The sequence below is a fragment of the Schistocerca serialis genome, chromosome 11, assembly GCF_023864345.2.
Source record: "Schistocerca serialis cubense isolate TAMUIC-IGC-003099 chromosome 11, iqSchSeri2.2, whole genome shotgun sequence".
Taxonomy (NCBI): Eukaryota; Metazoa; Arthropoda; class Insecta; order Orthoptera; family Acrididae; genus Schistocerca; species Schistocerca serialis.
Genome location: NC_064648.1, coordinates 181192664 through 181205152, shown reverse-complemented (window position 1 = coordinate 181205152; position 12489 = coordinate 181192664). Strand labels below are relative to the sequence as shown.

Genomic DNA, 12489 nt, shown 5'->3' with positions numbered 1-12489 from the left:
TGATAGTACTCTACGTCTGGTAAACAGAGACAGTATTCTGTAAGATAAGCCCAGTCTATCAAATGAACAATTTTCTGCTTTTATTTTGAAAATGTTCCTAATAGGAGGGGACTGTCTCCATTTGATTACACCAGGGGCTACAAATATATCAAACATAGATGACTGCAAATAACCAATCTCTCAGTTTCCATACGAAGTACAGCACACTTTTTTTGCAAACTTTGTTGATTTTTATGTTCCAGTTCAGTTTGACATCAATATAAATTCCTGAGGTCTGGCATATTTACTTTCTCTGTTCTTAGAGAAACCTCACACAATCTGTTGTTTCTCTCTATGAAGCCACTTTAGACAACTTCTCACAAAATGTTGGAGCAGCATTTCACCAGTACACAGCTTTGAGCTAATGAAAAATGGATGTATTCAAACAACAGATGTAACATAAAAGATGTAAGTGCAACGTAATCTTTTTTATGTGGTAATTCCTGATAAGATTTGTAAGAGAAGACTGCTACATAAAATGTACATGTGATGAACTAAAAACTACTTGCGTTTTCCAACTGCTCACTTTTTGAGACCTACAGCAGTTATATAGTGACATTACAAAAAAAAAAAAAAAAAATTCCTTCATGTAGGCAGCACAATTCTCTCACTGAGCCCATAAATATAGAGGGAAGGGAGGCATTCAAGGTGAAAAGGTTGAAAGTTGGTGGATACTCACCTACTCACCACTATCCTGTTTCCCTTGGGCTAGGCATACACTGGATATGGAGTTTGGCTTGACCTGGTGTAATCTTATTTGGCTAGGTAGTTGATGCACATAGGAACAATGCCGAAACCAATTCCGCAACAAGATATTCTCTACTAAGAACATACATTTGTGTTTTCACTGGTTCTACAAAAACGTTGAAGATGAATGATTTTGAGCACTTGGTATGTTTAAAGTGTGATAGGAAAGCTTGTTTTGATTCAACTAGGAAGAAACTAGTCTGAGCATAACATATTCAAAGCAAACTTAATCCTGAGAGACATTCACATAAAATTTTGGTAGAGACACATGCTTGAAACTGCATTATTGTTCTACATTTTGGAGAAACTGAAGGAACAACTGAGATCCAGCATTAACATGAGAGTGATTAATCCTGCATAAATTAAGCATGACATTTTGAACAGATTATTTCCATTACCAGCATCAAATGATGAGCCTATTCTACATGTTACGTGTGTAACAATGACAGATTCCACATTACAAAATTAAATTCTATGAAGGTGATGAAGAGCTTGATGAAATGTACTATGAGATAAAAGAAATTATTCAGATAGTGAAGGAGACGAAAATTTAATAGTCATGGGTGACTGGAATTCGAGTGTAGGAAAAGGAAGAGAAGGAAACATAGTAGGTGAATCTGGAATGGGGGTGAGGAATGAAAGAGGAAGCCGCCTGGTAGAATTTTGCACAGAGCATAACTTAATCATAGCTAACACTTGGTACAAGAATCATAAAAAAAGGTTGTATACATGGAAGAAGCCAGGAGATACTAGAAGGTATCAGATAGATTATATAATGGTAAGACAGAGATTTAGGAACCAGGTTTTAAATTGTAAGACATTTCCAGGGGCAGATGTGAACTCTGGCCACAATCTATTGGTTATGAACTGTAGATTAAAATTGAAGAAACTGCAAAAAGGTAGGAATCTGAGGAGATGGGACCTGGATAAACTGAAAGAACCAGAGGTTGTACACCACTTCAGGGAGAGCATTAGGGAACAATTGACAGGAATGGGGGAAAGAAATACAGTAGAAGAAGAATGGGTAGCATTGAGAGATGAAATAGTGAAGGCAGCAGAGGATCAAGTAGATAAAAAGACGAGGGTTAGTAGAAATCCTTGGATAACAGAAGAGATACTGAATTTAATTGATGAAAGGAGAAAATACAAAAATGCAGTAAATGAAGCAGGCAACAAGCAATACAAACGTCTCAAAAATGAGATCAACAGGAAGTGCAAAATGGCTAAGCAGGGATGGCTAGAGGACAAATGTAAGGATGTAGAGGCTTATCTCACTAGGGGTAAGATAGAAACTGCCTACAGGAAAATTAAAGAGACCGTTGGAAAAAAGAGAACCACTTGTATGAATATCAAGAGCTCAGATGGAAACCCAGTTCTAAGCAAAGAAGGGAAAGCAGAAAGGTGGAAGGAGTATACAGAGGGTCTATAGAAGGGCACTGTTCTTGAGGACAATATTATGAAAATGGAAGAGGATGTAGACAAAGATGAAATGGGAGATATGATACTGTGTGAAGAGTTTGACAGAGCACTGAAAGACCTAAGTCGAAACAAGGCCTCGGGAGCAGACAGCATTCCATTAGAACTGCTGATAGCCTTGGGAGAGCCAGCCCTGACAAAACTCTACCATCTGGTGAGCAAGATGTATGAGACAGACGAAATGCCCTCAGATTTCAAGAAGAATATAATAATTCCAATCCCAAAGAAAGCAGGTGTTGACACATGTGAAAATTACCAAACTATCAGTTTAATAAGCCACAGCTGCAAAATACTAACATGAATTCTTTACAGACGAATAGAAAAATGTAGAAACTGACCTCGGGGAAGATCAGTTTGAATTCCGTAGAAATTTTGGAACACATGAGGCACTACTGAATCTACGACTTATCTTTTAAAATAGAATAAGGAAAGGCAAACCAACGTTTCTAGCATTTGTATACTTAGATAAAGCTTTTGACAATGTAGACTGGAATACTCTCTTTCAAATTCTGAAGGTGGCAGGGGTAAAATACAGGGAGCGAAAGGCTACTTACAACCAGATGGCAGTTATAAGAGTCGAGGGACATGAAAGGGAAGCAGTGGTTGGAAAGGGAGTGAGACAGAGTTGTAGCCTCTCCCCAATGTTATTCAATCTGTATATTGAACAAGCAGTAAAGGAAACAAAAGAAAAATTTGGAGTAGGAATTAAAATCCATGGAGAAGAAATTAAAACTTTGAGGTTCGCTGATGACATTGTAATTCTGTCAGAGACAGCAAAGGACTTGGAAAAGCAGCTGAACGGAATGGACAGTGTCTTGAAAGCAAAACGAGGATAATGGAATGTTGGATGATGCTGTGGGAATTAGATTAGGAAATGAGACACTTAAAGTAGTAAGGGAGTTTTGCTATTTGGGGAGCACAATAACTGATGATGGTTGAAGTAGAGAGGATATAAAATGCAGACTGGCAATGGCAAGGAAAGCGTTTCTGAAGAAGAGAAATTTGTTAACATCGAGTATAGATTTAAGTGTCAGGAAGTCATTTCTGAAAGTATTTGTATGAAGTGTAGCCATGTATGGGAGTGAAATGTGGACGACAAATAATTTAGACAAAAAGAGAACAGAAGCTTTTCAAATGTGGTGCTACAGAAGAACGCTGAAGGTTAGATGGGTAGATCACAAAACTAATGAGGAGGTATTGAACAGAATTGGGTAGAAGAGAAATTTGTGGCACAACTTGACTAGAAGAAGGGATCAGTTGGTAGGACATATTCTGAGGCATCAAGGGATCACCAATTTAGTATTGGAGGGCAGTGTGGAGGGTAAAAATCGTAGAGGGAGATCAAGAGATGAATACATTAAACAGATTCAGAAGGATGTAGGTTGCAGTAGGTACTGGGAGATGAAGAAGCTTGAACAAGATAGAGTAGCATGGAGAGCTGCATCAAACCGTCTCTAGACTGAAGACCATAACAACAACAATAGTATTACAACAAACATAATTTCTACAATAGCAGTATACATGGAGTGAGTGCATGAAGATCTGCTAGTTAAACTGCATTGTAAGCATTTTTTAATCAAAATTATAATACTCTATTTCGTAGACAGTCGGTCCTGGTTGTGCAGCAGTAAACCATGTGCCTCGAAACAAAGGTCATGGGATCAAATACCAATTACACCATGGATTTTTCAGTCTGCATTTTGACTTATTCTTCACCTCTCAACAATGTGAGGAGACGCCAGAAGCAACACATGGTTAGGATTCAACATTAAACCACACATCCCTTGCAGTATGAACTGGAATGAGCATGTGAGAAGGCGAAAGGTCTTAACTTTGGTTTATTGGGAGAATTCTAGGAAAGAGTGGTTTATCTGTAAAGGATATCACAAATAACGTGCTAGTGTGACCTGTACTTGAGTGTTTGGGATCCCCATCATGTCAGATTAAGGGAAGACATTGAAGCAATTTAGAGGGGGACTGCTAGTTTTGTTACCAGTACATTCAAACAACACGTAGGTGTTACAGAGATGCTTCGGGAACTCAAATGAGAATCTCTGGAGGGAAGTCAAGATTCTTTTCGAGAAATGCTATTGAGAAAATTTAGAGAGGCAGCATTTGAAGCTAAATGCCAAACAATGCTACTGCCACCAGCATACAATGTACATAAGGATCATTATGATAATATTCACAAAATTAAGGCTCTTATGAAGGCATATAAACAGTCACTTCCCACTAATTCTAATTGTGAATGGAACAGCAAAGGAAATGACATGACTAGCAATGGTACAGGGTACCCTGCACCACGTACCATATGGTGGCTTGCAGAGTACCTATGCAGATGTAGATACAGTACTAGCATTGCCACCATTTCATTCTAAGGGTTATGAATGCAAGCTCTTACTCATGCATAGGAGCATCCAACTAATGTCATGTCTTTTTATGTTAGTTTGTATTACTCTCACAGCAACAATTTTACCCTTCCACATATCTAGCAACCATCCCAAATGATAATTCATCAATCTAAACACCTCATACCCTGGGATTACCAGAGGCTGGAATATAACCCATCTGCTTTGACCAATGACATCACCATGCTGAAAAGGTGATAACCCCCATTTCAAGTGTATCCAACATGTCAACCAAAACATCTATCACAATACAAATACCACATGCACAAAGACACTGAGTAAACCCAATGAAATTAGTTGGGCAACCATGGAGAAAAAGGAATTTTGGGCAGGGAAAACCTAAAAACTCAACACTAAAAGGAATGCCATCAAGATGTAACACTGCAAAAAGCAAAACACTCTAACCTACTAAAAAATAAAACCTAACAAGACCATACAAAACACACTATCAAGATCACAGTAGCCCACTCTCAAGTTACGCAGTCGGTACCCGAATCTCCAGCTCACCTACACTTAAGTGCCAAAGAAATTGGTATAGGCATGTGTATTCAAATACAGACATATGTAAACAGGTAGAATACACCATTGCAGTCTGCAATGTCTATATAAGACAACTAGTGTCTGGCACAGTTAGAATGGTTACTGCTACTACAATATCAGGTTATCAAGATTTAAATGAGCTTGAATATGGTGTTACAGTCAGTGCACTAGCGATTGGAGACAGCATCTCCCAGGTAGCAATGAAGTGGGGAACTTCCGTACGACCATTCCACGTGTGTACCATGAATATCAGGAATCCAGTAAAACATCAACACTACTGTGGCCGGCTAAAGATCCTGCAAGAATGGGACCAAAGACGACTAAAGAGAATTGTTCAACATGACAGAAGCACAACTCTCCCAGAAACTGCTGAAGATTTTAATGCTGGGCCATCAACAAGTGCCAGCATGTGAACCATTCAACAAAACATTATGGAATGAGATTTTCACTCTGCAGCGGAGTGTGCGCTGATATGAAACTTCCTGGCAGATTAAAACTGTGTGCCCGACCGAGACTCGAACTCCCGAGTTCGAGTCTCGGTCGGGCACACAGTTTTAATCTGCCAGGAAGTTTCATATCAGCGCACACTCCGCTGCAGAGTGAAAATCTCATTCTGGAAACAACCCCCAGGCTGTGGCTAAGCCATGTCTCCGCAATATCCTTTCTTTCAGGAGTGCTAGTTCTGCAAGGTTCGCAGGAGAGCTTCTGTAAAGTTTGGAAGGTAGGAGACGAGGTACTGGCAGAAGTAAAGCTGTGAGTACCGGGCGTGAGTCGTGCTTCGGTAGCTCAGTTGGTAGAGCACTTGCCCGCGAAAGGCAAAGGTCCCGAGTTCGAGTCTCGGTCGGGCACACAGTTTTAATCTCCCAGGAAGTTTCAAAACATTATGGATATGGGCTTTTGGAGCTGAAGGCCCACTCGTGTACCCTTGATGGCTGCACAACACAAAGCTTTACACCTCCTCTAGGCCCGTCAACACTGACGTTGGACTGTTGATGTCTGGAAGCATATTGCCTGGTCAGACGAGTTGTTTCAAATTGTATCGTGTGGATGGACTCATACAGGTATAGAGACAACCTCATGAATCCATCAACCCTGCATGTCAGCAGGAACTGTTCAAGCTGGTGGAGGCTCTGTAATGGTGTGGGGTGTGTGCAGTTGGGGTGATATGGGACCCCAGATACATCTAGATATGACTCTCACAGGTGACACATACTTAAGCATTCTAACTGATCACCTGCATCCATTTGTGTCCATTGTGCATTCCGACGAATTTGGGCAATTCCAGCAGGACAATGGGACACCCCACACATCCAGAGTTGCTACAGACTGGCTCCAGGAACACTCTTCTGAGTTTAAACACTCCCGCTAGCCACCAAACTCTCCACACATGAACATTATTGAGCATATCTGGGATGCCACCATTCTGGAAACATCCCCCAGGCTGTGGCTAAGCCATGTCTCTGCAGTATGTTTTCTTTCAGGAGTGCTAGTTCTGCAAGGTTTGCAGGAGAGCTTCTGTAAAGTTTGGAAGGTAGGAGACAAGATACTGGCAGAAGTAAAGCTATGAGGACCGGGTGTGAGTCGTGCTTCGGTAGCTCAGATGGTAGAGCACTTGCCCGCGAAAGGCAAAGGTCCCGAGTTTGAGTCTTGGTCGGGCACACAGTTTTAATCTGCCAGGAAGTTTCATATCTGGGATGCCTTGCAACATGCTATTCAGAAGAGATCTCCTGTCACTTGTACTCTTACAGATTTATGGACAATCCTGCAGGTTTCATGGTGCCACTTCCCTCCAGCACTACTTCAGACATTAGTCTAGTCCATGCCATGGCACTTCTGCAAGCTCGCAGGCGCCCTACGTGATATTAGGCAGGTGTACCAGTTTCTTTGGCTCTTCAGTGTATATAGTGCAACCGTAGAGTAGAAGTGCACTTACAGTGTCAGCAGCTTTTCCATTGTATACATGCAGTGAATGATGAGATTTGAACATGAAGAATGATGAGTGGGATAGGAGAAAACAGTGGAACCCGCGAGAAAATAGTTTTTGATAAATGTCATAGGTAGATTAATATATTTTTTAAATTAAATTATTGGGGGAAGGTAGGTGGATCAATGTTTTTTAATTAAAGCATGGGAGAAGTTAGGTGGATCAATGTTCATTAGTAACAGAGTTGCATGTTTGATATATTAATAATCATTGATTCACCTACCTTTTCCCATGATTTGATTAAAACACTGATCCATCTGCTCAATGATTACACATGCACCTAAAAGTACTGTTTAACTTTCATTACACACCGTTTTATATAAAAACTTTCTGCACAATATATTCCATCATGCAACAACATAATTTTGTACACGCCACATCTCGACAACTGTTGCACACCAAATGACACAATAACATATCTCCCAGACACATCGCCACCAAATAAACCATTAGAGAATGGTACCGCTTCATACACCATGCCTCCCACAACAACATTTCATTTCTGTTCGAACGCAAACGCACCACGGCTTGATGATGCCACCCAACACATCGCTGCACAGAGCAACCATGTCATGGGGCAAAGCAGATGGGTGGTATCCTATAACCAGTATACCCCCTTCCCCAATCTATCCCCCCTACAGTTAATAAATTCTGAACCAACAAAACAAAACTAACAACTGTACGATTGCTAACACCCATCTTGTTGCACAAAACCACATGGGTGAGTTATAACAAAAATAATATACCACGAAAACAATATCATGCATCATCAGTCTATATTTCTCAAACCAGGAACCATGACAAACAGATCACCAGATTTCAAAAAAGCCATGTGTAAGTGGCTCTGGTCTGAGAGACACCAAATTTTGACAACTACATATATTGACCACAAACATGGAATTTGACCAGTTCAGCCAGCAAGCAACACAACTGCAAGAACTTTATAGTAGTGGCCATGTCACCCTCACTGTGGCATACAAAGACCTACCTGTCTTATCTATATATTACCAAAATAGTTTTCTAAGCAGAAAACAAACCTGGAGCCACTAACAACACACCAAACGTACAGTTTAAAAGCGGCAAAGGAATGTGTTGTGGCGTAGCAAGACAGCCACGCCATGGAAGTAGCCGAAAGGCACGCGTTTAGTTTACGCAGGCAAGAGATAGGTCTGTAACAGGATACGTAATGAATGCTATAAAGAAAAGTACGTAGCTTCTGGAATACTTAACTTTAATCCATCCTTGGTACATCGCTATTGACGATATAAGTGAGACTCCATAGATACGTGCAATGTTACTAATGGCGCCTTGCTAGGTCATAGCCATTGACTTAGCTGAAGGCTATTCTAACTATCTGCTCGGAAAAGGAGCGAGGCTTCGTCAGTGTAGTCGCTAGCTACGTCGTCCGTACAACTGGGGCGAGTGCTAGTCAGTCTCTCGAGACCTGCCTTGTGGTGGCGCTCGGTCTGCGATCCCTGACAGTGGCGACACGTGGGTCCGACATGTACTAATGGACCGCGGCCGATTTAAAACTACCACCTAGCAAGTGTGGTGTCTGGCGGTGACACCACAGAATGTATAGCTACTGACCATCATTTCAGTAATTCAGAAACCACACAACAAATCTGTAGACAATGGCTACCGATATTCCAACAACTCCGTCACTCGCTCACTAACAACATACCAACAAAATTTCAAAACACGAACTCAACACTAGAAAATGTCATCAAACACTATGAAACATCCTCTTCAAACATAATACATCTCCAATAAATGGTCCTGCCACCGCATCATTTAACACAACATCATCACATCATGCCCAACAGTGGACAGTTGGGGCTGTATGATTCAGTTGATCCACAACATGGTATAAGTAAGGTTTATCTGTGCACCATACTCCACACATACATGAATGAAACAGAAATAAATACAGAAGAGCAACTTACTATGGAGCCTGCTTCAGTACATACCTCATTTGCTTCCTCTTTTTTAATCCAGTTAGTTTTCTTGTCATCCATGATGGCAGTTCCAAGACCCTGAAAAACAAGGAATCAAAATGGTTACACATAGTTTCAGTTACTGCTACGGCATGAAGTTCAAAGGTAATATTTTCAGTCATATTACCTATCGCAAATGAGCCATGACGAAATGAATCTACTAATACCAGCTAAGGAACAAAGAGAACCTAATGACAAGATCTGGTCTATAGCTCTCAGATTACGAAGAGTCGGAACCTCAAAATCACATGCAGTGCAAGCACATGAATATAGATTGATGACGTTTCTTTGCAGTATTGGCTTCTGACACAACATCCCATTCTCAGCACTGCAGGCAATGTATCTTGCTTTTTCCACTTGTAGTCTAACATTACCATAATGGTCAATCAAACCAACTAATACATTTCAGTGGTGTTACCAAATAAATCCATTCAGTAGAGTCATCCTGCGTTATAGATGGAGAATAAAAGATTAAAACTGAGCTTAGGCATGCAGTCCTTTGCCAAGTCAATGCTGAAGGATTTATTCTAAGAGTACCTTCATATTTACAATAATCAAAGAGCTTTATAATCATGTCCACATTAATGTAGGTCAGTACAAAATAGAATTAGTATTTCCTGGTCATGCAGCCTGCAATGAAGTTCTTAATCTCTAAACTTTCATATCATTACATATGTGTTTATTGCAGTAAGATATGTTGTTTCAGTCTGATGGACATAAAATGAAAATTCAACCATACATTCATCAGTCAGTGAGCCACATTTTTATGTCAATTTTACAAGGGTTACAACTCAGTTGCTTCTTTCTACTATTCTAGCCATGTATGGAAGTGAAACATGGATGATAACCAGTTTGGACAAGAAGAGAATAGAAGCTTTCGAAATGTGGTGCTACAGAAGAATGCTGAAGATAAGGTGGGTAGATCACGTAACTAATGAGGAGGTATTGAATAGGATTGGGGAGAAGAGAAGTTTGTGGCACAACTTGACTAGAAGAAGGGATCGGTTGGTAGGACATGTTTTGAGGCATCAAGGGATCACAAATTTAGCATTGGAGGGCAGCATGGAGGGTAAAAATCGTAGAGGGAGACCAAGAGATCAATACACTAAGCAAATTCAGAAGGATGTAGGTTGCAGTAGGTGCTGGGAGATGAAGAAGCTTGCACAGGATAGAGTAGCATGGAGAGCTGCATCAAACCAGTCTCAGGACTGAAGACCACAACAACAACAACAACTATTATTGTTACAGTTCTAAAAAAATTTAGAGCAACTGCTGCCATGCTAGAATCTCTATTCACCACACAGAGGGGGTTGTTTGGGGAAGGAGACCAGACAGCGAGGTCATCGGTCTCATCGGATTAGGGAAGGACGGGGAAGGAAGTCGCCCGTGCCCTTTCAAATGAACCATGCCAGCATTTGCCTGGAGCGATTTAGGGAAATCACGGAAAACCTAAATCAGGATGGCCAGATGCGGGATTGAACCGTCGTCCTCCCGAATGCGAGTCCAGTGTCTAACCACCGCGCAACCTTGCTTCGTTCACCACACAGAAATACATATAGTATACTGCAGTCTACACATTGCACTGGTAAGGAATGGTAAAGATTTAGAGTTAACATTAATTTCCAAAACAAAACATATAGTGACCTAACTTTATTCTAATCATATCCAAAATGAACGTTGCGTTGGGTTCTAATGTGTACTACCTCTTGTCAGTGAAAATTACACTTACTTATCAGCTCTGCCTGGACCAATTACACTTTTTCTGGTCTCTCCAGTAAGCTGCTCCAGTGTTCTTATACAAAACTGCATTAAAACACACACATCACTACAAGCTAACATACACACGATAAACAAAACGAAAGAGCTGAAAAAACTAGACAAAAACTAAAAGCACTCCGATGTTGCACAGAAAATATAACATAATGGATACATTCTGTAGCCTTTTCTTTCATTCCAACACAACTAGTACCTATAATGATGTAATAATTGTGGGAACTTGTATGTATTGACAATATGACAGTACCACCACTCATGCCACAATTTTGATGAACAATACATCACATAATAGCAAACCCTCTTCTTCCTAATTATCCTTTCCCAAAGATTATTATGTTAAAAACTTGGCTTAAGCTAAAACAGAGTTTGAAAAACTTTTTGGTGGGTAACTCCTCCTGCTCTCCAGATGAGTATCTACCAGTGACTGTCAGAGCAGCTTAAGTAAAAATGGCTGTCAGATTTCAATTTTGACTGCACTTTGTCGCAACAATTTAGATTAGGTATTTTGTTTATGATAAATCTATTAAAAGGGCATAGCTGTATTTCGATCTGTCGGTGTGTTAATTCTGAAAATGTTAGGGGTTCAAGTTTACTGTAATGTATGCACATATCTTGACAATATTCACTATTCTGGATTAAATCTCACTTTAGCACAGCAAGGGGCGAATTATGCTGCCACAAAAATCTTTGGTCATTTGCCAAATAGTATTAAAAGTCTGACAGATAGCCAACCAACATTTATAAGCAAATTAAAAGAATTTATGAATGACAACTCCTTCTACTAAATAGATGAATTCTTACATATGAAGCAGTAACTGCAAAAAAAATTATTATTTTGTGCAAAGAAAACTTATGTTAAAGTGACACATTCCATATCATTACGAAATATCGTATTCATGATCTATGGAACAAGGATTAATGTAATGTAACGTCTCCTGACAAATGAGAAGAAAGTGAGTACTATATTCAAACATTCTATGGTGTGTGTGTTTCTGACATGTCCCTCACCCACGAGGATCACGTCATTTTTGGGTCTATGGAACGGAAACTGTATCTTATCATACGGGGTATGCAAGCCAACACAACGATATTAATATAGCCAACGTGCGAACCACATTGTGAATCTTTCCTCGTCGGTCACAAATTATTTAACACTTACTTTCACTTTCTCAGGGGACCACTGCATACAGATACTGCCACAACACTTTCGGACAACACATCACAGTATCAGCAGTTGCTTCTGAGATACATGTAGCGATATTTCCAGACAATGCGAAAATCGCAAGTAGTTCCCAAGACATTATACATACATGTCTACCTAGCATTTTTATTGATTGGTAGACAGTATAGGTGCACAATAGGCTCTAAAACACTTGAAAGTTATTTACGTACCTTTGGAAATTTGAAATTTTATAAGCTCAGTGAAAATAACAAACGTTTTGTTGAGGTAAACATAACTTGAAACAATTGCATATGAAATTCACCCTCGCCATAAACTATAATCGAAGATGCCGTAGGTGAT

At 40.1% G+C, this 12489-nt stretch overlaps 1 protein-coding gene across 1 annotated transcript in view; it reads right to left on the bottom strand.

Annotated features, from left to right (window-relative positions):
- LOC126426618 (uncharacterized) overlaps positions 1–12253 on the bottom strand; it is a 94953-nt gene extending 82700 nt beyond the window's left edge. Inside the window, exons 1-2 of the mRNA XM_050088508.1 lie at positions 12127–12253; positions 9165–9230 (exon numbers count right to left, since the gene is read on the bottom strand). Of these exons, the coding sequence (XP_049944465.1) occupies positions 9165–9230; positions 12127–12153 (93 nt within the window). The 5' untranslated portion in view covers positions 12154–12253. The remainder of the gene's footprint in view (positions 1–9164; positions 9231–12126) is intronic.
- Positions 12254–12489: the final 236 nt, after the last annotated feature.